This window comes from Phlebotomus papatasi, chromosome 3 (assembly GCF_024763615.1).
Source record: "Phlebotomus papatasi isolate M1 chromosome 3, Ppap_2.1, whole genome shotgun sequence".
Taxonomy (NCBI): domain Eukaryota; kingdom Metazoa; phylum Arthropoda; class Insecta; order Diptera; family Psychodidae; genus Phlebotomus; species Phlebotomus papatasi.
In genome coordinates, this window is record NC_077224.1 from 74,528,421 (window position 1) to 74,555,116 (window position 26,696).

The 26,696-nt window shown below is 33.0% G+C and overlaps 1 protein-coding gene across 2 annotated transcripts in view; it reads right to left on the reverse strand.

Moving 5' to 3' along the window:
- LOC129807347 (uncharacterized) overlaps positions 1-26,696 on the reverse strand; it is a 52,765-nt gene that overhangs the window by 10,990 nt on the left and 15,079 nt on the right. For both annotated transcript variants that reach the window (XR_008752269.1, XM_055856556.1), the window contains exons 2-3: positions 20,671-20,705; positions 533-719 (exon numbers count right to left, since the gene is read on the reverse strand). Coding sequence is in view for 1 of the 2 variants with exons in the window: in XM_055856556.1 (XP_055712531.1) it covers positions 533-719; positions 20,671-20,705 (222 nt within the window). In the remaining variant the exon portion in view is untranslated. The remainder of the gene's footprint in view (positions 1-532; positions 720-20,670; positions 20,706-26,696) is intronic.

Sequence of the window (26,696 nt, forward strand, 5' to 3'; positions counted from 1 at the left end):
TTTAAGATTCCAATTATGAGTAATCATTTTGAACCACATTTCTTGTACACCAAAAGCCAGTCATTTTTCAGTCAGAGTAATTTTTGCGGATTGGGACTGGTCTTCTAACTACATTAAAAATTTGGAAAAGGTAATTTTGAATTCAAAGAACATGTTCCCAATATTTTCAAAAGAATGATAAACAACTAATTTTTGTCTATTCAAGAAGTCAAAATTAAAATCAAATAAAGCATTTTTTTATGTTTTTTTTCTGTGCATTCATTGAAACACTCTAGAAAATTAACAGATAACACAAGTTAAATGCCCTGAGGTATGTAATTCAGCAAAAGTCGCAGATAATAAATACCACCCACATCCCTAATCCTATATCTTTATTGGAAAAATGGCAGAAAAATTCTGCAATAATGTCGTTCATTTCTCTTTCAATGAAAAATATTATTTCATTATTTGCCTCGAGCTACAATTATCGATGAAGCACCCTCAGCTTCTGCGCCCATTATCTACATCAGATTGCCCGCAGATAATTTCTCACCTGAGACATCTGAGGTGGCAAAATGAGTGTATTCGTCGGTGGAGTGTGGTAAATTGATTGGTTCCATAATAATCTCATTGTCGATATCAGTCGCCTCGAACAGCGGCATAGACCTGACCTCTCCATCCACGAAAGCCACAGACCTCCCCAGCTCCAGGACTCCTCTGTGTCGATGATGTCGCCGTCTCTGCAAGAAAAAAATTACACCTACATCAGAGGAGGTGTCTATTAGAGACTGTTGTTCAGCCAGGTGGAACTTTGGGGTCAGGTGAGAGACCTCAGCAAACACCCCGTGCATAATCAATTTATCAAACATCATAAAGTTGTTAAGGGAGAACAATCCTTAGTCGCTCATTAGACATTTATGACGCTTGGAAAACATAAATTAGGGAATCTTCGGGATCATTCCTTTCCGGACATGAAAGTCACGTTCACACAACAATGATTCTATCCCAGGGCGAATTAAGCACACAGATATGATTCAGAGGAATAAATGATAATGAAATGATGGAGATTCTCAGTAAATAATATGATTCTGGAATATAAATTTTGTACATATAAAGAGAAATACTGAATGTATACGTGTATATTAATATACTTAGTTTGACGGTGGGGGGATCCAGTTTAGGGCAAGGAAAGCTCTTTTGGTCACCTAAAACAAGATCACCATTTTAAAAGAGTCATGAGTTGATATAAATATGAAAGGAATATGTTTCAGGTGCAATCTGTACCGATTTAGGCAGGAAATACTTTATGGTATCCTATATCTTCTGCACACTAGACAAATGTATGTCCATTTTGAAGCATTATATACACTGAGAGAAATCCGAAAAAGTTAAAATAACATTTCGGAAATGTTTATTTTACCATGCAGTATTGATCCGAAATCGGTGTAAATATTATACTATTTAGGTGTATTAGGGGTTAAAGTTACCCTTTTTCATGTTAATTTTACCCTTAAGATGGTGTAAAATTAACATTAAAAAATGTTGATATATTTTTACACCTAAAAAGTGTTAAAATTATGAGGAAAGAAAGTTAAACGCACCCCCGTTTTTTTCTCGGTGTAACAATCTTCAACACTCGCCTTTATTAGGTAGGTTAGGTAGGAGTTGGGCATGTAAAAGGAACAAAGTTGACATGTGTCGAATAGGCCGTACGCTTAAGTAAATAAAAAATGCTTAAACGGTAAGAATTTTTGTGATTTTTTTTGTGATTTTGCTACTGAATAATGTCGAACTAAATCGAACAATATGAAAATTTCAGGAGTTATTTAATATAATCTTCAGGAATACAAAGATAATATTTTTTTCATCATTTTTGTTAAAAAAAGTGGCAGCGCGAAACAGCACAGACTGAAGGTAAATTTTTTTAGACACTTCTCAGCTAGCAGTAGAACTTAAGTCAATATGATAGACTTAATATATTCAGGGCAGTAGTTTTAGGTTTTGCACAGAAGTGTGTGTGTGAGTAAGTATGCCAAATTTCGGTCAGCTTCTAATTTCGGCCACTTTGAGTGTAATTTCGGCCATGAAAATAAATTATTTAAAATTATTTATGTAATCTCCGAATAGTCAATTAATTCATTTTGTTTTTAAATATTTATTCATTTTAAGATATCTTAACACAAAGACAGTTAAATTTAGGTATAATTTGAATTTAAATTGTGTTGTAAAAACTCAGCGTGGAAAGAGTCTTACAAAAAATGTGACAGATCACTTGTCTTTCTAGCAGTCTTGTGATTTGTGGTGAAGTGCAGAAGATTTTCCTTCGGTGTTTTTCATGAAAATTGATTAGTTTTCATTCAAGATTGTTTTTGTTTATGTTAAAAGTGAATCAATCTTTAAATTTCGGGAATAAAATTCCTAGCTGGATCCTGTATTTCGTGTAAAAAAGTATATACTTTGTGAGGGTCTCTCCGGTGAGGTAATGTTGCCTATTCCGGCAACATCTTTTGCTTTCCTAAATTTTCCATTTATTTTATGTTTTTTTTTCAATTTCTGAGTTTTCTAATGTCCATAGAAAAAAAACCATCGCTTCTATGAAAAAGATGATATGGGAAAGGCTTTGGAAGAGTTCAGGAAGGGCAAATTGCTACGGGAATCTGCGCGTGAATTTGAAATGCCAAGGTAAATTCTTCAGGCCTTCAGGACAAATTACACGGAAGATCCTCAGGGCTTATGGGTCATATAAACCTATCAAACTAAATATTAAACTCGTTTCGTAGGACGTTTTGAAATTTTCTATCCGTTGCTTCACAAAAGGTGGTCAGAAACAAGGTGGCCGGTATTTCACTCAAAGTGGCCGGAATATTACCCAAAGCAGTGTCCACATTTTTATTATTTTTTTCAATATTTTAGAAAGTGATTTAAAGAAAACATAGATGATAAACTAGTTTTCAAGGTTCCACACAACCCTCCCGAAAAGGAAGTAAAAAGAAATATCAATATGAATTAAAAATATTGCATTTCAAATTTAGGACTTCGGTGCTTATTTGCAACTATGCCGAAATTTGGCACACTTACCCTATATAGGATTTTTGAAAATGATAAACATTGTTGTTTCCCCTCAAGAAAACAATTCTGTCTAAAAGTATCTCACCATCCACTACTCTTTTTATTATGTTTAGGAATTACACAGTGTAAAAGTACACATAACTTTACCACCTATTTGAACTTGGAACAGAAATATTGTGAAAAGTTTATGTAATATAGAAAATTCTTATTAACTTTAAGAATTCTGTTCAATTATATAAGTTAGCTTAAACTTATTAATATTTTATGGCATATATTTCGATTGTTTATTTGTCATTTACATTAGTAATTAAATAACAATAATTTAAATACTTAAATGGGTTAAATGTATTCAGCAAAATTATATAGAAAAATCTTCCCTCTGGACTTAAAGTATTATATCTACCTCCTTCTAAAAAATTCTTTCTTAAAGAATTCCAACATTCCTAGGGAAATATTTTATCATTCCAGCATGAAATAAGTCCCTGAGACTCTTGTCCCGGTGTTGGGAAAATGAGACTGATTGCTGGGGGATGAAAGGAAAGTCGGCATTGTGGAATAGCGACAAGAAGGGAGTGAGATACTCCAATTAGCTGCACCACAGAGTGTGGTAACAAGTGTTTTTATCCTCACAATGAAGAGCGATGGTGTCTGGAAAATGGGGCGATTTCTTCGCACTGGAAGCACGATGTCTAAGCAGATGTGTCGTGGAGAATTGCCGACATAAATTGCGCCACCCACGCTGGAAAAGCATTAATTGGGAAAGTTGCTGCAGCCGACGACAGACACCAAATTTTCCACACAAACCTATTCCAATTGTTATAAATGGTCTTTCTGTGGCTTTAATTTTTTTCTACATATACCCTCTCAGTCCGGAAAATTGTCGATGTTACAGATATTGGAGGAAATGTTCAAATAGTCTATGAGGGCAGGGAAAAACCATTTATAGATTCACAACATAGGGGAAGTGCTCTCCCTTCGAACGTTCATGCCTTTCAATAATGTGAATTTCTTTTGTTTTTCGTAAGAGATTTTCACTAATATTTAATGGAATTTACTAATATTTAATGGAAATGTGTAAGTCGCGTAGAAAAACGAGAAAAACTAAAAGAAAATTCACATTATTCGAAGGCATGAACGTTCGAAGGGAGCGTACTTTCCCCTAACAATATTTTGTGACCAACTAATGTCTTTTAATATGAAGATACCGTTTTAATATACCATTCTACGTTACCGAGGTAGAAGACTATCGGTATGAAATAATTTACTTTAGTCTGTTACTCATTCAAAACTATTATTTTTTTTTTTGAATAATTTCTATAATAACCAAAAAAATCCATTTTTTTGCTTTTATTGCTCGAATTCAAAACAGTAACATAATCCAGTAGAGAGATCAGACATACAGCAGATAACCCGCTTTTTTCCAACTTTTCTTTTACCTTGTCACCGCTCTACAGCTTAAACGGTAAAAGATATCCCTGTCCGATCTTTGGTGACATTAGGGGAAAGCGCACTAACTTCGGACGATTAATGCTTAGCACGAATCATTTTTTTCAATGTGTTATAAATGAATTTTGCCCATTAGAATATTATATAATATTTCAATAACTAGTCAAATGTCTCAAATTTTCAGGAAAGAGTAGTGGGTGAAATCCGTATGGAACATACACTGAGAGAAATCTGAAAAAGTTAAAATAACATTCCGGAAATGTTAATTTTACGCTGCAGTATTGATCTGAAATCAGTGTAAATATTACCCTTTTTAAGTGTATTAGGGGGTTAAAGTTACCCTTTTACATGTTAATTTCACCCTTAAAAAGTGTAAAATTAACATTAAAAAATGTTGATATATTTTTACACCTAAAAAGTGTTAAAATTATGAGGAAAAAAGTTAATCGCACCCCAGTTTTTTTTCTCAGTGTAGAGAAAAAAATTTAATTATCCGAAACTTGAGTAGTCCGAAGGTATCACGCTTTCCCCTAGTAGTTTTTGGAAAGATATTGAAATTTGGAATCCGGCTGTATTGGTCTTCATCGGTAATGAATTGGTGAGTACAGAAAATTTAATCATTTTTCTCGGAAATTATTTTTTTTTTATTTTGCCGCTTGACTCAAACGGTAAGGGATATCGACTTCCGGTCTTCGATGACCCCCTATAAGGGAATAATATCTCGGACGGTCTTTTTTCTTTTTTCAACTAAGTCTCCTCCGCCCCTCCAAAACCATGTTTTTTAATTTTTTGTTTCAAAATTGATCCAAGTTTTTTTTTAATGATTTTCGGATATGTTCTTCGTCTATAAAAGCTGCAAGAGTTAAGAAAAACTAATTTAAAGCATGTAAGCATAAAAAAGAACAAACAGAGTGTATTAACATATAATTAAAATTTAGTAGTGAGGTGAAAAATAATTTTAATGTTATCACCAAAAAATAGCTCCACTACTTTTGTAGTAATAATAATAATGTTGGTACAGGGGCCTCTCGACAATTAATTTTTCCATACGTTTTTATATAGAGGCACTGAAGACTATTGGCAAGTTTTTTCCTAAAGAGAATTGACTTATCAATCTGATATATTTCGAAATCGTGCATTAAAAGCTATCTAATAATACATATTTCATTATATTCACCAAAATTATACAAGAACTACAAGCAAATTTGTTTAAGTCGCGGTGTAATAGCTGCAAAATTTTTACAAGGAAAACTGAAAAATAGCTTCACTTTTTATTAGGTTTGATGGGCCCCTGGGGGTTTAACACCTTTAACGCCAGAAAAATTCCTGGTGACCTTAAGGGGATTCGAACCCGGGACACTTGCATTATATAGCGAGTGCTCTACCACATGACCCACTGAGTACCCCCCCCCCCAATACTTTTTTACCGCAGCAGAAAATGTTGAATCGAGAATTTCGATAAGTCGTCAGTTGGATCAGCATTTGTCGTAACTTTCTCAGCGCTTCATCAGCACTTCTTCTAACACCATGGAAATACACACACTATACAAGAAGTGCTGATGAGGCGCTGAGAAAGTTACGACAAATGCTGATCCAACTGACGAAGTAACTAATTTTATCGACGGAAAAATAAGTTTTATATTTTTTTCTGTTTAATTGTTTTAAATGTATTTGAAAAAACAAAATAGATGAAGCTTCTGCAGCTTCGTACGGAAAATTATGTTCAAGTCTCATGACTTTTTTTTGAATGCCGCCACACAAGCAGAATCAATTGCATCACTATGTCAAATCTCTTTTATTAGCCTCATAATTATACCTCAGAAAATTCCTCAAAAACCTCTACAAAAAATTTAAAATTTAGTGGCGATTTTTACACAGTTGCATTGGTTTGTTTAGTTACGTACAAAACATTTTCACCTATGTATGCCTGAATTTTACCGTAAACATTACACTGGATACAAAAATTTGCATATCAGTGTTTAGAGGGAACGTTCATCTACTTGCTTTCGCCGTTTGTAAAAGGTATCATGCGTTTTAAGATTGGACTTACACTACTTTTCTGAAAGATGTTATTGTGATATTTGGAAAATCATTTTTTTTTTTTCAATCTGTCTTATGGAATATATTTTGAACATCTCTGATACCGAAAATGACACATGACGGAGTGAAATATGGAAAATACCACTTGAAAACAAAGAAAATTGAACGAGAAATGCACTGAAGTGGTAATGAAAGAATCACATCTGCCATAAGTAGTTTGAAGTGACAAAAGTAAAATAAAAGCATCTGATGAGGTCAAATTTTGCTGAAAAAGTGTGTCTTTTTTTCTAGCTTTTTGTGAAAAATGTTTAATATCCCTATTTCCTTGTGAATATATTCAATGGAGTTTCTGGATGGGTCAAATATTCCAAACCGGTGTGCACGGTGTGACCAAAAAAGGAGTTGCCAAAATCGGTCAATTAGTTTTGATTGATATCTTTGCGAAGCTGCAAAAATTCAATTTTCCCTCACTGCAAAGGTAGTAGGGGAAAGTGACCACATGCTTGATACTGTAAAATGATGTCCAAGGTTTGTGATTTTTTTCTGATTAACACACAAACCGAAGCGATTCTTCCACTATGACAAAAAAATGTCTCACTTATTAGGTTCATAGTCCTACCTCAAATAGTTCCTGGAAATCCTTAGATTTTCCTCAAGAAGAAAATGAAAATTCAGTGGCGACTTTTATACAAGTCGGGTCCGGGGCCTTCCTGTATAATAATTGATTCGACAAATCGGAGGCCTATTTTCACTGCAAAAATTTCACCGGATACAAAGAATTGCACATCAATATTAAGACGGAACTCTAATCTATCTGCTTGAATCGTTTGTACGACTGGTTATTAGTTTTAAAATCACTTTTATGTAATTTTTCTAAGCCGTGTTTTTATGACATTAGGGCACTAGCGAAAACCATTTTTCACTCTGAGCCCATTAAAATGTCATTCTGCAACCTTAAAATTCACGCAACAGGGTTGAAGGCTATGTCAATTGTCGATAAAATTGGCGGATTACAATAGGTGTAATTATGAAAGAATCACATCTAATGATAGAGTTGCCACAATTAAATTATCATTCATGGACCCTTTTTAAAATATAGGATGGACACAGGTAAAATTTATGAATTTGTCACCACCCACAAAAACAGTGTTCCCAAGTAAAAATATTTTTACATAAATTTAAATACTGATGAACCCTCTATGTGCCTATGATAGTAGTTTTCTGAACAGCGACATTAATTAAGAAATACTTATAAAATATCATGTATCAAAATTACAGTTTTGGACCTATTTTAGTTTTTTGCTTCGGGAAACTAGGAAAAAAGAGCTAGGATCCTAATTTTTTTTAGGAAATGTGAGGCTTAGCACTAGCTATAGAAATATATTGCGATAAGTCATAACTATTTATTAACATAGAAAATAAATAGTTATTATTAAGCTTGGATCGTATCAAGCATGGTCACTTTCCCCTAATGTTTTTGCATTTTTGTTTACCCATAAGAACGATTCCTTTTCTAGCAAAACATTTTTACGGTAAATATTAACCCTGATAAACCCTCTATAACTCGTAATAGTTGTTTCGTCAAAAACAAACATTTTAAATGCAATAAATGCATAAAATATTGCACATCGAAATTGTAATTTAGGGTCTATTTGTAATTTTTGCTTTTTGAAGCTATGAAAAATCGCCTAAGATACCACGTTTGTCAAGAAGTATGAGGTTTCGGACTAGCTATTACAGTATATGATAATGGATTGGGTTAATTTAGTAACTTAGAAAAAAATTAACTTTCATCAATTCATCAATTCAATTTCATCAATTTATTTAATTTAAAATAGGACAAACTGTCCTCTGTACAAAAGTGTCCCTATACAAAAAGTAAGGTAAATTAGGAGCCTGCAGAGGCAACATGATTCAGGATAAGCCCCCTCTTTCGCTCTCTGGGCAAAGTGTTCCAGAGTATGAAAGATAAAGTGGATGCGGCGAAGGATTCCTACCCCTAGAGTGAATGACCAATGCATGAAACTTTTTCACTGACTTGCAACATTACGAAGCTGTAAAATCTTTCCCTACTTAATAAAATTTTTAGAATATTTTATAAACCTAATAAATATGTTGTCAGTGATCAAAACATGGATACAATTAGAAAGGAAGAGTAATAAAAAATTATTTTTTCTTGCATTTATTAGTCAATTCCGTATTTTCAACAAATTTTCCAAAAGTATTTTACGATTTTATGCAAATAAAATGTCATCTAAATATTCCTGATGCATTGTAATATAACATGATGGCCGTAAAGTTCAAGATTTGGCAAAAAGTTCAAAAGCTCCACTTGACTTTCAAGTCCCTTGGCATGCATACAGATTGTTCATGGCTTAAAATGAGCACCCGTAAATTTCAATCATGTTAAAGAGTTTATAGTAAGTTTTATTAGATGCCAAATGGGGTGTAAACTTTCATGGCTTTCGCTCTTGATCGTCGAATCAAGACCAAATTGATTTTCCTCCCTCTTCAAAAGTCTGGAAAATCACTTTTCTGACGACAGATAGATTGCAACTTGTCCATTTCCGGGAGTGAAAATGATGGAAATGCAGTGTCCAAATTGTGATATTGTGGATAGTCTGCAATTTTGTGGTGGAATTCTCCCAGGGCATTGCCTCCTTGAATCTATTTCTCATCCTGTCTCCAGTACAACTGCTCTCAAATTGCAGTATGGAGAAAAGTTTTTGGATAAAATGGTAGAGTCATTTGAAGTGCAATTCAATTGAATTTTGAGTATATCCTGGGAGAATTTATAAAATTTAGATGAGGTTCTAATTTACCAAACTAACCACGGTTATATTTTAATGCAAAAAGCATTTTAAATGAAGTATAAATCTACATATTTCCCAGGTTACACTGTGATTTAAATATTTAACGATATACCAAACCCCAAAGCGTAATTATCTTTAAGGTAAAAGTATTCCCTTGAGATGTAAAGTGAAAATGCCTGGGAAAAATTGATAACTAAGAAATTTTATAGTCAAAAACATAAAATTTATGAATATTCCTTGCCCTTGATTCACTTTACGATTTACTCGTGATGGCCCTCTAAAGTCCTTTTGTGGTTTCCCTTGATGGAATGGGATTTGATCTCTATGAACAACTGCCCAATTTTCCCTCCATAAAAGCATCTTCGAGTCGTGGTCGCACAAATAAAGCCAGAGAGCCCTTATTTGGAGCATTAAATGAGGTGGAAAATGCACGTGATTATCTCTTGGACGCTGATGGATGGTGCCTAGACTCCCAGCTTTATTACATACTTCCTGTCTCGAAGATGGGTGATCTATGGGTGTCGGAGGAAATTGCTGGAAATGCTTTTTGGTGCCGGGAAAAAAGACATGTGGAGATTTACAGTATACAAAGTGATTCATATTGGAGATTTTCCAGAGCACAGAAAAAATTGTACACAGGCTCTACGCATTAGCCAAGCCATGTGCAGAAAAAAACCTCTGACACAGATGAAATTTATCAGTAAAGCTATCTTTTCCGCCACACCAGACTCAATCTCGGAAGTCCCCTAATGCTTTCTCAAAAATTATTATCATTTTGGTCCTATTGTATGCGGAAAATTGAAATAAGGGGAAATTATCTCAATATACCAAAAAAAAATTTTAAAAAATACCAGATTAATGCTGAATTTCTTGAGAATTTAATCCTAGATGTCACTAGCTCAAATCAACTCAAATTTAATTTTTTTTAAACTCAAATTTTAATAGAAAACAAACAACGGAACTTTTATTATAATTTTTAAGGTGAGAGATTAGATTTACTGCTCGAATTTCACAGAAAGAGCAATATACATATATTAATCCCTACACTTTTTACCTCATAAAATTTCCACCTTAAACCCCTCAGAGAACACTTTTCTGAACATATCTTTGCGTTTCAGACGATTAGGGTAAAATGAGGTAATTTGCAACCATTTACAATTTGGGACATTTCAGATTTTCTCATTGTTTCAGATGAGCAAAGAGAAAACAAAGACCGCGAAATAGAAGAAAAAGACAACTTAGAAGAAAAGGAACAGCTTTTCTTCCTTTTGAATCTCTAAAACAGTGAGAAGATCACAAAATGTCCCAAGTTGTAAATGGTTCCAAATTACCTTATTTTACCCTATTGGGAAAAATGTTTCACTGTTTGCCTGTGCGTCTATCCGCCCGTCCGTTACCAGTTACCATACCTAGAGCCCAAACGGTCAGAGATAGAGACTTGGAACCTTTAAAGAACCCCCCCCCCCCGCTCCCTCATAATTCTACCCTGGGACCATTAACATTATCGCTCTCATTGCTCCACATCTCCCCTTCTAGAAACGTACTAGAAAACGCGAACTACAGTTTCATGCATTTGTGGATATGTTTTAGACATTATCCAGGCGAACATTTAGTCCTTATACGAGAATACCATTGAATCATTCCTAATAACGGTTTTTTTTAAAAGGTCCAAGGTTAAAAACGCACTAGAAAGCGTATTTCTCAACTGATATCATGCTTAAGCTCATTGGAAAGGTCTTGAAATTCCTGTTAAGCCTGAATCTATTCTAAATCGTTAGAATCGGTAATATACTATTTCACAACCGATAACTAATTTTATTCGAAATTCAATTATGTTAGTCCTGAGATATTTTGAGCAATTTTTTAACCCTTTAAGGATGATTGCGTCACCAGTGACCAAAAATGTTTTTTTTCCGACGGCCGTCTTCAAGTATGTTTTGTTCTAAAAAGTCAGAAAAAGTGATTTTTCTGACCCTCGATTTTTGACCTTCTCATCCTAAAAGGGTTAACCCTTTAACGACGAGACACTTTTTACGGACTCAAAATCAACAACAAAAATTAAACTAGGAAGCATAATCAATGATAAGTCTTATATCCTTGAAAAGTCCAACAGAGTCTGATTCGGTGTATTTTGTGCTTCTATGAACGATAGGGACAAAAATAGCCTAAAAATTTAAGTAATTTTTCTGACAATACCAATGAATAATATTTTTCGCTTTAATGAAAAATATTACGTATGGAGTATTGTAGTTTTTATTTCCAAAAGGGTTTTTCTTAAAAAATATTAGAAGTATAAAAAAATAAATAAAATAAATTATGAATTTGAGAATTTAAAAATTCGCCATTTTGAGCTTAAATAATTATTATATGGCAAATAGCTAGATACTTGCAAAAAATATTCTAAATTCCTTCAACCTTATACTTTACAATTATGTACAGACATAAGAAAAAAATAACTTTGGGTAGTCAGGAAAAATTATTTTCTTTATGGGATACCGGTGTTCCAATCGTTCTTAAAGGGTTAGGTGATTTATAAATCGGTTCAAATCGGTTGTGAACCGGATAAACAGATAAGTAATTTTTGTTTGAAAATCAATTCTATTGCTCTTATAATTATTTTAGTTTTGTATTTAAAAGTGATGAGCACAAGCACTGCACTATTTACTTGTAATTCTTTTAAATGGGTTTTTAAGATATATTTTCTCCTTTATTTGAATATGTTTTGTGTATGGATGATCCAATTTAATGGCGTGTTCTAGTTTGCAAAGATAAGAGATTTGACATTGCCGGTGTATGGCACAGGTTAATCCAACCATGGAATATCCCTGGGACAATCATTTGCCACGTCAAAGACAAAATCTATTCTCTCCAGAGTAATTCTCCCTCTCCTGTTTTGTCCACTAAAACCAGAGCAGATAGATTTTGGGACTGATTGTGTCTACACAGGAGCTACAAATAATGTTTGGCTACCTGGAATCCAAACTATCTTCTTCACTCCAAAAGCACCGTTCCCATGCTAAAATCCACAAAATCGACCATCCTCTGGAGTATGGGAAAAGAGATGAATCTATCGTCGACCCTATTTTAATATTTCATACACTCTGTCGTCTTCCCTGCATTGTCTTATCCGTTTTGTCGTTATATATCTTTGGGTGTGCACAGAATGGCTTTCCGATGAATGAAACACCAATTTGTGTCAGGCTTTCTGGAGAAAGTTCATTTATATTCAAGGAATCTCACATCAGTGATACACAGATGGAACTTTACAAATTTGACGATCAAGCAAATTAAGGGGTGTCGATCACCCAAAAGACAAACAATCTTCATGAATTCATAATGATATAACATAATCCCTGACGGAAGAGGTGCGATATTCCCTGTCTTGTTTATATGAGAATTCCATGCTTCTGAATGTCTATAGTGGAAATTTGCAATTTCAAGTTCGGAATTACAGTAGACTCTCTCTCAATTGGGCATTTGGGGCAAAATGTCAACCGGTTTATCGATAGATTTGGGCGTCAAAGCCTTTGTAAATTACACAAAAAGCGCTCAATTATAAAGGATCACGATAAAATAGGAAGAACTACAGCGAATTTGAGCAAATTAGCTTCATAATTAAATATGAAAATTGTCCACAACATTTTTCGCCCGATTTAAAAAGAGCCGATTGAGCGAGAGTCTACTGTAGAAAAATTAATCATAAAAAGTTACGTAATTATCCAAAAATTTATACGTATTCCTGATTTTCTAATTTTGAATAAATATTTTAAATTTGTCAAAAAAAAATCTAGGAAAATATTTTTAGTCAGTAATTTGGGAAATTTGGAACGTCAAAATATTCAGATTGGTGTGTAAAAAATTAAAATGGTTCAAAATTTCCTTATCTTTCCCTTGCCCATAACATTTCACTTTGTACCAATTTCTCATTTTCACTTACCATTTTTACTGAAATACTGCCCTATCGTCTGTAGCCAAAGGAACTACAATTTTCATAGTTTCGAAATAAAAATCGTAACTTTACAAAGTTTCGCATAGACGATGCCAGTAAAGTCAATTAATAATTTAAAAAAAACAACCCTAAATGATTTACAGAAAAAAAAAACAAAAAACTGATTTATCTTTATAAACACATTACACTATAACTATAATAATAATTACAAAAATTAATTATATAAATTGGATATTTCCAAATTTCCTATTTTTTCCTATTGATTGTCTTCATTTTTTTTCCTATTACTTTTTTTTTATCAAATTTACCGAGGAGAAAATAGTTTTAATTTGGCCTAAGCTTATTAAATACGAAACAAAACGTATTTATCATTCTTCCGTTTTCATTCCGGAAATTTGACAAAAGCATGCCGAAAAACTTGGAGCCGTTTAGTTATTAAATTATTAATTCCCTTTAGGGTGAAATATTTAATTTGAAAAATAAGGAATTATAGTTGGAAAATTTTCTAGTTTTAATTTAATGACAATCTAAATTCTAATTATACCCTACTTCTTTCCTTACCAAAAGCTAAAACACTGATCTCCAGAAGTAAAGGCCTTGTTAGACTTGAGACGACTTACTTAGCGTAATTGTATTCGAAATAATGGTTAAATCACATTTCTATCATTTTCCACTAAGCCGTCTCACGGCTTAAGTCGTAAGTGTAGGGGAGACTGGGGCAAAAAGTCACAAATCGAAAAATTCAAAATTCAATATCTTCCAAGGTAAAAAAGACATTGACTCAAATTTTTTTCTATAGATAGCTTCCATAGACCTTCTTCGATGTCGTAACTTTTTTAGAATTCGAACAAGGAATTTAGAAAATAAAAAATATCGAAATTTTTAGCCCTATTTTTGAAATATTTTTCTTGCAGAAGATAACAATTATTACCTACTTATTTTCCAAAATTGATGCACTGGTGAATACTTTCTAAATAATTTGGATTTTTTGAATACGAATCCGCTATCAATTTTAGAATTTCACAAAAGTTCTTTTCTCCAGAAATCCTTTTATTAAAAATGGCCAGTTGGGGTAAAAAGTAACAAAAGGTATAGAGAAAAAAGTAACAAAAAAGCGAAGCAATTTCTGATGTTTCACGGCGAAAAGAAACGTCATTATCATGTCTCGTCGCTTGTTGTTTGCATTGGTCAAACGATTTGCAGTCTTTTGTGTGTTTTTTTTATAAAATAGCTTGAAAAGCGCTTTTCTCGTTTTCTCACCTTTCTCGCAGAGAAAACGGTGTTTTACAAATGTGTCGATGAATAAATTTTGTATGAAAATATGTCCTCTAGGTATTTTTTCAAATTTACGGAAGCCTGTAATGAAGCGAATCAAAATATGATAATACCCAATGTCTGTTACTATTTGCCCCAGCATTTTTGAGAATACCTTTTAGAAATTGGCTCAATAAACGTATTGCCTTACAAAATAGAGGAAAATTACTTTCACAAAGTTGTAGAGCGGTAAATTTCCAATAAAAATGCGCTAATTAGAAAGTTTTGAAGCGCTCGAGTAGCTTGTAAAAAAATAAAATATCCGTTTTGTGACTTTTTGCCCCAGTCTCCCCTATCTAGTGCATAACACTGTAAATTTGATTTAAAAAAAAAACCAAAAGGTGACTCTTGTAGAAAATTTCATGGAAATGCCCCGGGAAATCCGACAATCCCAAAAAAGTATTAGCGAAATACGAAAAACCAATACCTCTATTAAATGCGTGATTGAGTGATCCGTGTAAAAAAGGGAAATAATCTATAATTCGTAATTCTCGACCTTCCTGACAAATGAGTTTGGAAATACGCAATTTGATAATCCAGCAATATTTTATCCAGTATTTAATCCTAGAGTACTTTGAAAATTATTTAATTATTTTTCCTTTAAAATAAGGGCAGAATCACATTGACAATAAAATGCTTGCCATAGCCTCACCGCATTTCGTTAATCTACGCATTTTCATTGCATTTCTTACGCAAATTTTCTATTACCGTATTACCTTATCTCATACTCGGTGGTACTAGGTGAAAACAGTAAAACAAAATTGAATAAATAAAACGAAAATGCGATAAACGATCAGCAAAAAAAACTGTAAGAGAAATTTATCGCACAGTTTTTTTTGCTCAGCGTTTATCGAATTTTCGTTTGATTTCTTCAATTTTCTTATATTATTTTCACCTAGTACCACCGAGTATGAGATAAAGTAATACGGTAATTGAGAATTTGCAGGAGAATTTAAATGAAAATGCGTAAATTAACGATATACGGTGAGCATTTTACTGTTAATGTGATTCTGCCCTAAAGCTTTGAAACATTATCCAGTATCTAATGCTATAGCAGTTTGAATTTTTTTTTAGTATTTTTTTTTTAAAATAAAGGTTTGAAACATTAGTTCGAACTCTGAGTTTTGTGCTGGACATACTTACGACTTAAGCAGAGAAACGACTTAACGTAATTATAATCAAAATATTGATTTGGCTAAATTCCCATCAGTTTCCCACAAAATAATCCATTTTTTGGCTTAAGTCGGGAGACGAATTACTCAGAAACTGATAGAAATGCAATATAATTATTATTTTTTTTAATTATAATTACGTTAAGCCATCTCTCTGCTTATTTAAATCGTAAGTATATCGAGCACATTTGTCTTTACCCTACTGCAGTCTAAGCTTAAAATTTTTAATTTCTTTTCTTACAAAAGTATATCATGATAGTGTCAGTATGATATCAAGTTTTATTAATCCTAACCCCCCACTCCCCTTCCCATAATTTACAAAATCCCATTACTGAACGGATTTACAAAATCCTGAATAAATTCTAAAGATTACAAACCCCTTAAGCTTCAACCCAAAGAACCAAAGAATATTGTAATCTTAAGAGTCTGTTCAAGCAGAAAAGCTAGATAATCGATTTTCAGGGATCGTTTATCGTCATAAGTGGAGGGTTAATTGTGTGCAAATGCTAGTATCTTCGAAAATTGATTGGGTGTGAAAGATCCCCCAAAGGGTGGATAGAGCAAATATTTTCTGGCTGTTTATATCTAGGGGTGACAGGCCTTTGTGTAAGAGTATGCCAGGAACATTGGGAGCTTTTAATTAAAAGCTGCCTGCATGAATGCAAAGATTTCTCGGTAGATAGAAAAGCAGAGACTAGAGGTTTTTTATGCTCCAACAGTAACATTTTGTGCGCCTTCCTCCAAAATTCAGTGCTCATATTTAATGCATATCTTTCTAGAGCTTGGCTGAATTTATGATGGTGCCAGGAGAAATGTCTCGTGGGGATTTTCCAATCATGTTTGATATATCTTGGTTAAAGACAGTTTATGAACGGGAAAGTTTAGTGAGTGAATTTAATTCCCAACTTGATGCATTAGCTAAATTGGACAGCATTTCTCCGCACCCTGGCACAATTTCATTACATCACAACGGCTTCCCTGGAAAACTGATAGAATTGGGATGGGATTGAAGATGTGACCTGAGACTGATTGAATACTTCCCGAAGTAACGCATGAGATTCAGCTGCTTCCAGGGGAATAAATTGATCCATTTTATGGCATTTTCCCGACAAATTGAATTTATTGTATAGGCGATAAGGAGCAATCTATCGACTCCACACTTGTATCTCTAGCAAATGATTTTTCCAGAAGCTTTTTATTCCTTTGAAGAGGCAATTCAATGAGAAAGAGAGTTTTGACATTTTTCCCGCCCAGCTGCATCCCAGGAAAATAAAGCTCCTTTCGCGCAATTCGACACTTGAATGTCGAGAATGTTGGTGTCAGTTGGAAAAAAGTTTTTATCAGACATTTTTTCACATGAAAATCCCTTTCGAGTGAAATGTTTGAGGGCTCAAGGGGATTGATATATAGGACAACATTTAGTAAATGTGAGATTGATGGAAATCATTTAGGAGAGAGTGGCTATTAAATATTTATTATACAAATCTGCATGATGTTCCTACTAAATTAGGCGGTATATTTTAATGGTTTCTGTCGTAGAACATCTGGCAATTAATTCGGAATTAGACAAATTTAATCACCGATTGAAATATCTCTCAGATTAAGAGGACATGAAGAATATTTCTTGAGATATCATCAAGTTGATCTTTGCAAATCCTTCTCTCGGTTCTACTTGGTATATATGAACTGTCTCGGAGAGAGTTGAACTTTAATATCTATAGGGAAAGCCCACAAGCAAGAAGCTTTGTAGAAAGCTTGTTTCAGCTTATAGGAACTGTGATTCGAATAAAAAGGCAGTCGTATTGACTTAAATGGTTTTCAACTTCTACATCCACCGCACTTGTTCAAAGGAATCTTGAAAAAACTTATGATATAGGAAATAGTATTGAACGCTAATTAAAGAAGTAAAAGATCGACAACAAATATTTTGAGGAAAATAATTGTGCTCCCTTTAAAAAAAAACATTGTAATCATTGTAATAATGCAATATTCCCAGATATAGAAATTTTGATATATTCTAAAAATCGAATTTAAATATAATTTTTAAGTGCTAATAGGTTTAATTGTATGTTTTCAATTGAGAATATTATCATTTACCATTCATAACCTTTGTTTAAACCTTTAAGGTTATTTTTTTCGAAAATAAAATAAAATAAAACAAGCTGAGATCTAAAGAATCTCAGCTAATATAATAGAGACGTCTTTGTTGAAACAAAAGTTATAGCAAGTACGCCAATTTGCGAAAAGTAGATAAATAGTAGGGGAGACTGGGGTAAAAAGTCACAAAACGGATATTTTATTTTTTTACAAGCTACTCGAGCGCTTCAAAAATTTCTAATTAGCTCAGTTTTATAGGAAATTTACCGCTCTACAATTTTGTGAAAGTAATATTCCTCTATTTTGTAAGGAAATACGTTTATCGAGCCGATTTCTAAAAGGTAATTTTGTGACTATTCTCAAAAATGCTGGGGCAAATAGTATCAGACATTGGGTATTATCATATTTTGATTCGCTTCATTACGGGCTTCGGTAAATTTGAAAAAATACCTAGAAGACATATTTTTATAGAAAATTTATTCATCTACACCCTTGTAAAACACCGTTTTCTCTGCGAGAAAAGTGAAAAGGAGAAAAGCGCTTTTCAAGCTATTTTAGAAAAAAACACACAAAAGACTTCAAATCGTTTGACCAATGCAAACAACAAGCGGCGAGACATGATAATGACGTTACTTTTCGCCGTGAGACATCAGAAATTGCTTCGCTTTTTTGTTACTTTTTTCTCTATACCTTTTGTTACTTTTTACCCAAGTGACCATTTTTAATAAAAGGATTTCTGGAGAAAAGAATCTTTGTGAAATTCTAAAATTGATAGCGGATTCGTATTCAAAGAATCCAAATTATTTAGAAAATATTCACCAGTGCATCAATTTTGGAAAATAAGTAGGTAATAATTGTTACCATCAGCAAGGAAAATATTTCAAAAATAGGGCTATAAATTTTGATATTTTTTATTCTCTAAATTCTTTGTTCGAATTCTAAGAAACTTACGACATTGAAGTAGGTCTATGGAGGCTATCTACAGAAAAAAATTTGAGCCGCTATCTTTTTCACCATGGAAGATATCGAATTTTGAATTTTTCGATTTGTGACTTTTTGCCCCCGTCTCCTCTAAGTTTAAAAATATCATATTTTGAATGCTTATAAAAAGATTTGATGAAGAAAAATATTGGAAAGATTTTACGTAGGGCTTCATACTAAAGACAAATATTATATAACTTCTGCAGAAACTTATAAATTAGTACAAAAAAAAATATCTGCAGGAAATTAATTTATTAAATGTTAATTTTAATTATATTTTAATTTATTAATTAGTTTTATTAATAATTATTACGATAACTTAAAGTACATTGAAAATGCTTGGCAAATGCTTTGTTTTTGAAATTTTCAAGATATGGAATACTGAAAAAACAGATATCGAACGCTCAGAATAAGAAACGAAAAACTCGCTGTAGGCAAATTTTACAGGAGAGCGATTTGAAGCTGAGATTTTACATTCGGAGTACAGAATTTTGTAGATTTAAGATCTCTATAACTTTGAAAATAATTGTCTTTCAAGTATAATATTCACAGGGAAGGTAGAGGGTATAAAGAAGTATCCAAAAAGCAAATAAAACGTTTGTAAAAAATCGAGTTGTTCGACTTATATTCTGGCAAGTCAATATACAAATTCACAATGGATTGCATTAAATGGTCGTACTGTTCTAAGTCTCATTGATTTCTCCGACGCTAATTTATTTTGCAAAGGTGTTATAAATCTTAGACCAGAAAAATATCGCTTTCAGTCGGGTTTTGAAGATTCCTAAGACACGAACTGTTATAGATGAATGAAATTAACTATATAATTATGTAGATAATAATGGCTTTCCAAACCAGGTTATAGCGTGTACTACAGCTTATCGTAAACACCGATCTTAGGCAGTTGATTGTTTTCAGTCTTAGGAATTGTTTAAACCGTTTAATCATGTATAAGGTGGTCAAATTTGGAATTCCAATCAAGACGGACTAATCAATTTAGAGTTCGGATGTGTTGTTTTTCGAAACTGGATAAAAAATAATAAATAAAAATACGTACCAAATTACTTTATTTTGTACGGCCGTTAATTTTGCACCGAACGGAACTGCAGCTTTATAACCGAATAATTCGATCATTTGATCCAGGGATCTCTCCGCCCAAGAGCTGACGCACTTACCAATTACACCATGAGATCTCCTACAATTACATAATCTTCGAAGTACTCTACTTCTATTCCGAAATTCTACATTAGTTTGTCTTGAATAACGTTTAGTTGGGAATACTAAATTTTATCCAATTATTGTAAGTTCGACCTCGATCAGAAATTCCTAACTATAGAATTCAATAGCTGTGATTTTTAAAAGATTTTAACCAGATTTGGGGCATATTCCACTCTTACAATACTTGAAAATTTAATGGGAATTGGCAATTTATGATGAAAAACTTGCTCCTTTAGCGTATCTTTTGTGCCATTTTTTTTTTGTTCCAGCAAGAAGCACCATAAGACATTCTCTAATGCCTTACGAGGTAACATTTCATGTCCAAAAAGATGGTGATCTTAGTGTATGGGAAATTTCTCTCGGTAAGCCCCATCCTGAAAAGCTCAATTTCAAATGGCACTGAAAATTGGGATGAGATGGTCTCACAGTGAACAAATAATAAATCAGGAGCACTCCCCAGAATCACTTTCAGTCTGCATACATGGTAAACAAGAGTTGTATTTTAAAATACAAAATATATTTCCTAAATTTATTGCATCACCAAAAACCTCCAAAAGTACCATAGGAGAAAACCATTTGGATGAAAAATACTTACATTTGTGCGATGTTGGACCGCAGTTCCCGAGTAATCTGCAATGAAAAAGATACAGTTTGTAAGCAAATTCTGGGTGATGTACTTTACAGGGGGGAAAAAAACCATAAACTCTTCGCAAATTTTCACAGCAATTCCGTACATTTTTACAACAAAGACGATAGGGAAAATGAAATTTTGTCAAAAATTTAACATTTGACCTAAATGGAATTCGGTCAGAGCAACAGTAAAATAACTATGAGACATGAGACTATCCTCATAAAGCAAATGAATAAATACTCAAGCATCATGTTTACACCCACCGTAATGTATAATCATCTACAAACTTTCCTGATTTAATGAATATTTACTCTGGTTCTATTTTATGACATTCTCCCTCAACATGTTGGACCCTTTGTTTATCAGATACCACTCACATTTATGGCCATATGATATTTTTGCGATGCCATTGAAATACCACGCAGATAGAAATGTAAGTAATGGGAAAGGACACGCAATGTCCACATGTGATCAATACTAATGCTTTCCCATTTTTTTTTCTTTTTTTTCGGTAAACGAAGAAATAATTCAGCAGGAGGGGTGCTCTTGTAGAACTTTCAAGTGCTCCGAAGCACTCGAACTAGTTCAAGTGGATTGTGTAAGAATATTTACAATCCTTGGATACTGAACCCATTGAATGTGACAAAAGAGTTGGCAAATATTGTGAAAATACTTCGCGTTGTTCTCGAATTCGTTATTTTAAGGCTTAAACTTTCAAACAGATTTAAGGTATGGCTTATTTTAGCTCGACAAACCGTTTTGCAAAGCTAAATTATATTAAGATAAGTCTCAATTAAGACTCCAATACAAAGGTATATTTCATTTCTCTAGGAACTAGCCAAACGGCAAACATAGATATATTAAACAAGTTCAGGTTGTAAAAGAATTCGAAAAACCTTAAAGCAAATCCAATTTTATTCGAAAAGGTTAATAATTGCGCTCTTCAAACTTGTTTATTATTTATTCATGAAAACCATTAAAAGCAATAGGGCTCATAAGTGCTTGAAATAAGAAATGTTCACTTTTGGTAGTTGGTAAAACAAATTTTCTGAAGGTTGTGTCTAGTAATTCAAAATATAAAGCTTAATTAATTTGTTTATCTAGGAGTTGAACAAAGGCTTACGGTACCAAGCCGTTTGCTGTGCAATAAAGAATTCGCTCCTAAATAATTTTCAAGAAACTGATGTGGCAGAAAATAGATCAAAACTTGACTAAATATCCAAAGAAAAGACTAACCAAGGATCACACTTAAGAAGGCACTATAGGTGTCGAAAGCCCTGGAAAATTGTGTGTTTTACTTTTGGATTGCACTCAATACACCGACACTCACCGGAGGGACATTTTGTCCTAAAATAAGACAATTAAAGACACAGGTTTTCTAGAGAACACAAGAGGGAGATATTAGGATGAAAATGTGTACACCACTTCCAGACACTTCCACAATTTATATGAAAAGCCCTTTACACTTCCAGCATTTCGGAAAACTCCCGAAAATTGCAATACTTCCATCATTTCTTGCACTTCATGCACTTCTCATACATAGAAATCAATAATTTGTTTAATATTTTAAAATATACAATTGAGAAACCTAAAAAAAAATTCTTAAGTAATTTATTTTTACATGTATTTTCTTTAAATAATTTTTCTTAATATTTTGAATTTCTAGCAGCAGATATTCTTGCATACTAACGATATTTTAATGTTATCTGGATTTTATGACCAACCGAATTTCTTTCTATGGATTTTCTAATGGCCTCTACATACTAGGGAAAAATATGTCCATATTTTAGAGTTTTTCCTACACAAATGTAGGCAATTTGCTTCAATATGGACATAAATTTCTATAGTGTGTAGAGGCCATAACAGACCAGTGAAGTTACTTCTGGAAAAGAGGTCTCAAAAAAATGTATTGTCGTTTCTAATTTATTGAAATTGTTTTGGAAAATCTGTAAGAGACCAAAAGTACGAGTGCAACAACTAATTTAGCACTTCAGAAGTACAAGTATTGGCCAAAAATTTCTTGACCAAGTTATATTCGAGAAATCTGGTAGAAAAATGATAAAAAATGCTTTTTAAATTTTTTCTTTTTGCAAATGAGTTGCCTGTAATCCATAAATATTATTTATGTATTAAAAAAAAAAAAATTATTTGAGATCGTATTAAAAATAATTGTTTTCCAAAAGTTGATCATTTTTATCAGTTAAAGGTTTCTTGTCACATTTGAAAAAATTATTTAATTTACTTTGAAAAATAGATCATCCGCATAGCGGTCAGATAAGTGAGATCTTTTAAGGTTAATGTCAAAACCCTATGCATCACCACGCTATTACTTCATTGCCATTAACCCTAAATACTTCATACCCGTTCAACCACAGCACAGGATCCGGCAAATCCTCTATTCCGGAATTGAATAGAGAAGTCTGTGATTAAAGTTACCACTAAAAAGTACCGTAATAACCCGTAATACAGTTCCTACAGTATCCCTTATTCCTTTCAGTGAAAAGATGTGGCAGCCATGTATCAAACTTTTAAACAAATCCAAGCTTTTCTAAATAGGGGAGACTGGGGTAAAACTTGTCAAAACGCATATTTAATTCTTTTACGAGCTCTGAGAAAACTTAAACGTTTTATAATGAGCATATTCTTATAGGAAATTTACTGCTCTACAACATTGCAGAAGACTATTTTCCTCTATCTCGAAAGAAATGTGATTTTCGAATCATTTTCTTAAAGTCAATTTTGTGGAGATTCTCAAAATTGCTGGGGCAAATTTTGTCAGTCTTCGGATAATTTGTGACGTTTTACTCTCGAAAACGTTAAAAATATCAAAGGAAATTTATTCCTCTACAACTTTGTCGAAGATAATTTTTCTCTATCTTAACGAGAAATGTGCTTCAATTGAGCTAATTAGTATTGATATTTTCTGTAAGCCAAATATTCCAAAAATAGGGCTCAAAATTTAATTATTTTTTATTTTACATAATTCTTCCTCGAATCCCTTGAAATTTTGTAAGTTTAAGAAGGTTCATGAAGGCTATCTATAAGAAAAATTTTAAGCCTTAGTCCCTTTTATTTTAGAAAATAGTTAATATTGAAATTTTCGTTTTGACAAATTTTGCCCCAGTCTCCGCTACCGAAAATCGATCGTATTATTGTTTTCCAAAATCTTAATAATCTCTTCAATTGTCTTACACTCAAATACCCACAATATTGCCGTTAATGTTAGAGACCATTTAAAATAAAGTTGATCTTTTCATGAATAAATCTCTAGGGGAAAGCGCGCTACCTTCGGACGATTTATGCTTCGCACAAATAATTTTTTTCAATATGTTATAAATGAATTTGGTTCATTATAATATTATACTTTAGTAGGTAGTCCAATATCTCAAAATTTCAGAACAGAGCTATGGCTGAAATTCATAAGGAACATAGAGAAAAAAATTGATTTGTCCCAAGCTTGAGTCGTCCGAAGGTATCGATAGCTTTCCCCTATATCGAAATGTTTCAAGTAACTTTTCAGTCATTTAAACATGATCTAAATAAAAAAACACAAAATGCTTTTTTGTGGAAGTCCATCATTTAGGCGTTTCCAAAATTCGATTAACATTAAATACTACAAAGGCACCTTTTTGTTCCTTACGTATTTGTGCCACTCGGATTTAAAATCTGAGCTAAAAGTTGCTTATAATCTGTAAAATTCGGAATTAAACAGAGAAGATTTTATTTTCGGACACTCCCACTTCCAAAGACTTCCAAGCACTTCATTTTCAGCTGTACACCACTTCCGACCCTAATATCTCTCCCTTGAGAGAACACTTTATTGGTCTTCGCTCATGCCTCCCTTCACTAACCACACTTTTCCCGAAGAAGCCTCTCAATTCTGGGAATATTCAAGGTGACTTCTCAGTGGACTGTCTTTGGAGTCAGGGTAACTTCACTTCACACTTCCCGCAGCTGAGCTCACCTTTCGGCTTGTAGATTTTGGGTGACAGCCGGACACTGTAAATCCAAATCCACTATCAATGACGCCCAAAGAAAATTTCTTTGGTACACCGAATGGTTTCAGAGAGAGCTCAGTGGAAGAGTTCTTGATGAATTTGCGCTTTCAGCTGCAATTTGCTTCACCAAATATAAACTTGCCACAAACATCGAATCTTTATCCATTATAATATTTTAATTTAATAGCTAGTCCGCCTCAAATTTCCTAAAGAGAGCCACGGCTCAAATCGATTAAAAATAGAAAAAAAATTGATTTGTCCGAAGCTTCAGTCTCCTGAAGATACCGTGCGCAATCTCCTGGATATTATAATTTCTAGTTCAAATAGATTTGGACTTAAAAAATTGGTAATACAAAAATTCATTTATCACTGCTATAATATGAAAATTTTCTCACTTTTCAGTCGACATACTTACTATAACAAATAGCGTAACATCTACAAAAAAAATATTTAGATTCCTACAATATTATATACTTCGTGATTATATACAAAAACTGGAAAAAGTAACTATTTATAATAAAAAAAATGCTTTCTCAAATAATTCTTATGGTTAAAATGCAGGAATTAAATATGTATGCATATCATGTAACGTAAAATAGAGGGATTAAAATAAATTGCTTTTCGTATAGAGCTTGAACATAATACTGAACATTTATAATGCAACTGTTCATTAGATAATTAACTTAAACTATTGATTATTGTACACGAGTAAAACAATTATAACTATGAATTAAACTTAAAAATTTAAGGGTACAAAGACTTCTCCACTTAACTTTTTAAAAATTCTATACATCTATACATAAATCACATTTTCTGAACAAAACCCCAGTATTAAATTTACGAGTACCTTTGCATGCAAGTGTAATAAAATTTTGCATATTACAAAAATAATAGAATTACCCCATAAAACAGCATATTTATCGATTTTTGTGGAGAAAACATGCAAATCTGAGAGAGGAAGTATTTTGCATGAGCAAAGGGAAAAAGACCAAAGCAATTTTCATGGTGGAAAACGAAACAGAGTACTAGTGTGAGCAATTGCCGAAGGGTTTCCCCAGCAAACTTTCACACTTTTCACAGTGAGTAGTGGAATGGCAGAACGCCAAAGGTATTGTTACTAGGAAAATCGTTGTGAATACTGCACAAAATACCAGAACTTCCTCCATATACAGTGGTTTGCAGGGCTGAGGAAGGCGATGGGAACCCTTCTAACAATATTGTGTTGTATAAGTAGTTACACGGCAATAAAACTTATTGATTGCCCCGATTTTACACACATAACAACTTGAGAGGATGGTAAAGTTGGAGGAGGACGGAAATCGTCCGCACAGAGTATAAATACTCCATGGGCGAGCTTTTACGGGGCTTGACAAGGACTTTTGCCATCCAACAATCAAAGCTCCAGGTAGCACACAAAAGGAAGCCCCAAGAGGTGGATTTGCCATAGAAAATCATAAGGTATATAGTCAAGTTTCAATCAACTCTAAAACTCACATCTTACACTCGGAGAATGAGGCGTGGGAGGTATGTTTTAAAATAAGTGTAAATACAAGGGTTAGATTTACACCAAAATAAATTACATTGATCAAACTATCGACGTTCTCAGGGAAATTTTGAGTATAAAATTTATCGTGTATTTGTCTACTTTTAACACTTATAATGGTTTAAATTTCGTGCAAACGCAACACATTAATCTTTTTTTCACAATTTGCATAGTTTTTAAATACACTGAGAGAAAAAGAGGGTGCGATTAACTTTTTTTCCTCATAACTTAACACTTTTTAGGTGTAAAAATATATCAACATTTTTTAATGTTAATTTTACACCATTTTAAGGGTAAAATTAACATTAAAGAGAGTAACTTTAACCCCCAATACACCTATAAAGGGTAATATTTACACCGATTTCGGATCAATACTCCAGGGTAAAATTAACATTTCCGAAATGTTATTTTAACTTTTTCGGATTTCTCTCACTCAGTGTACCTCCACC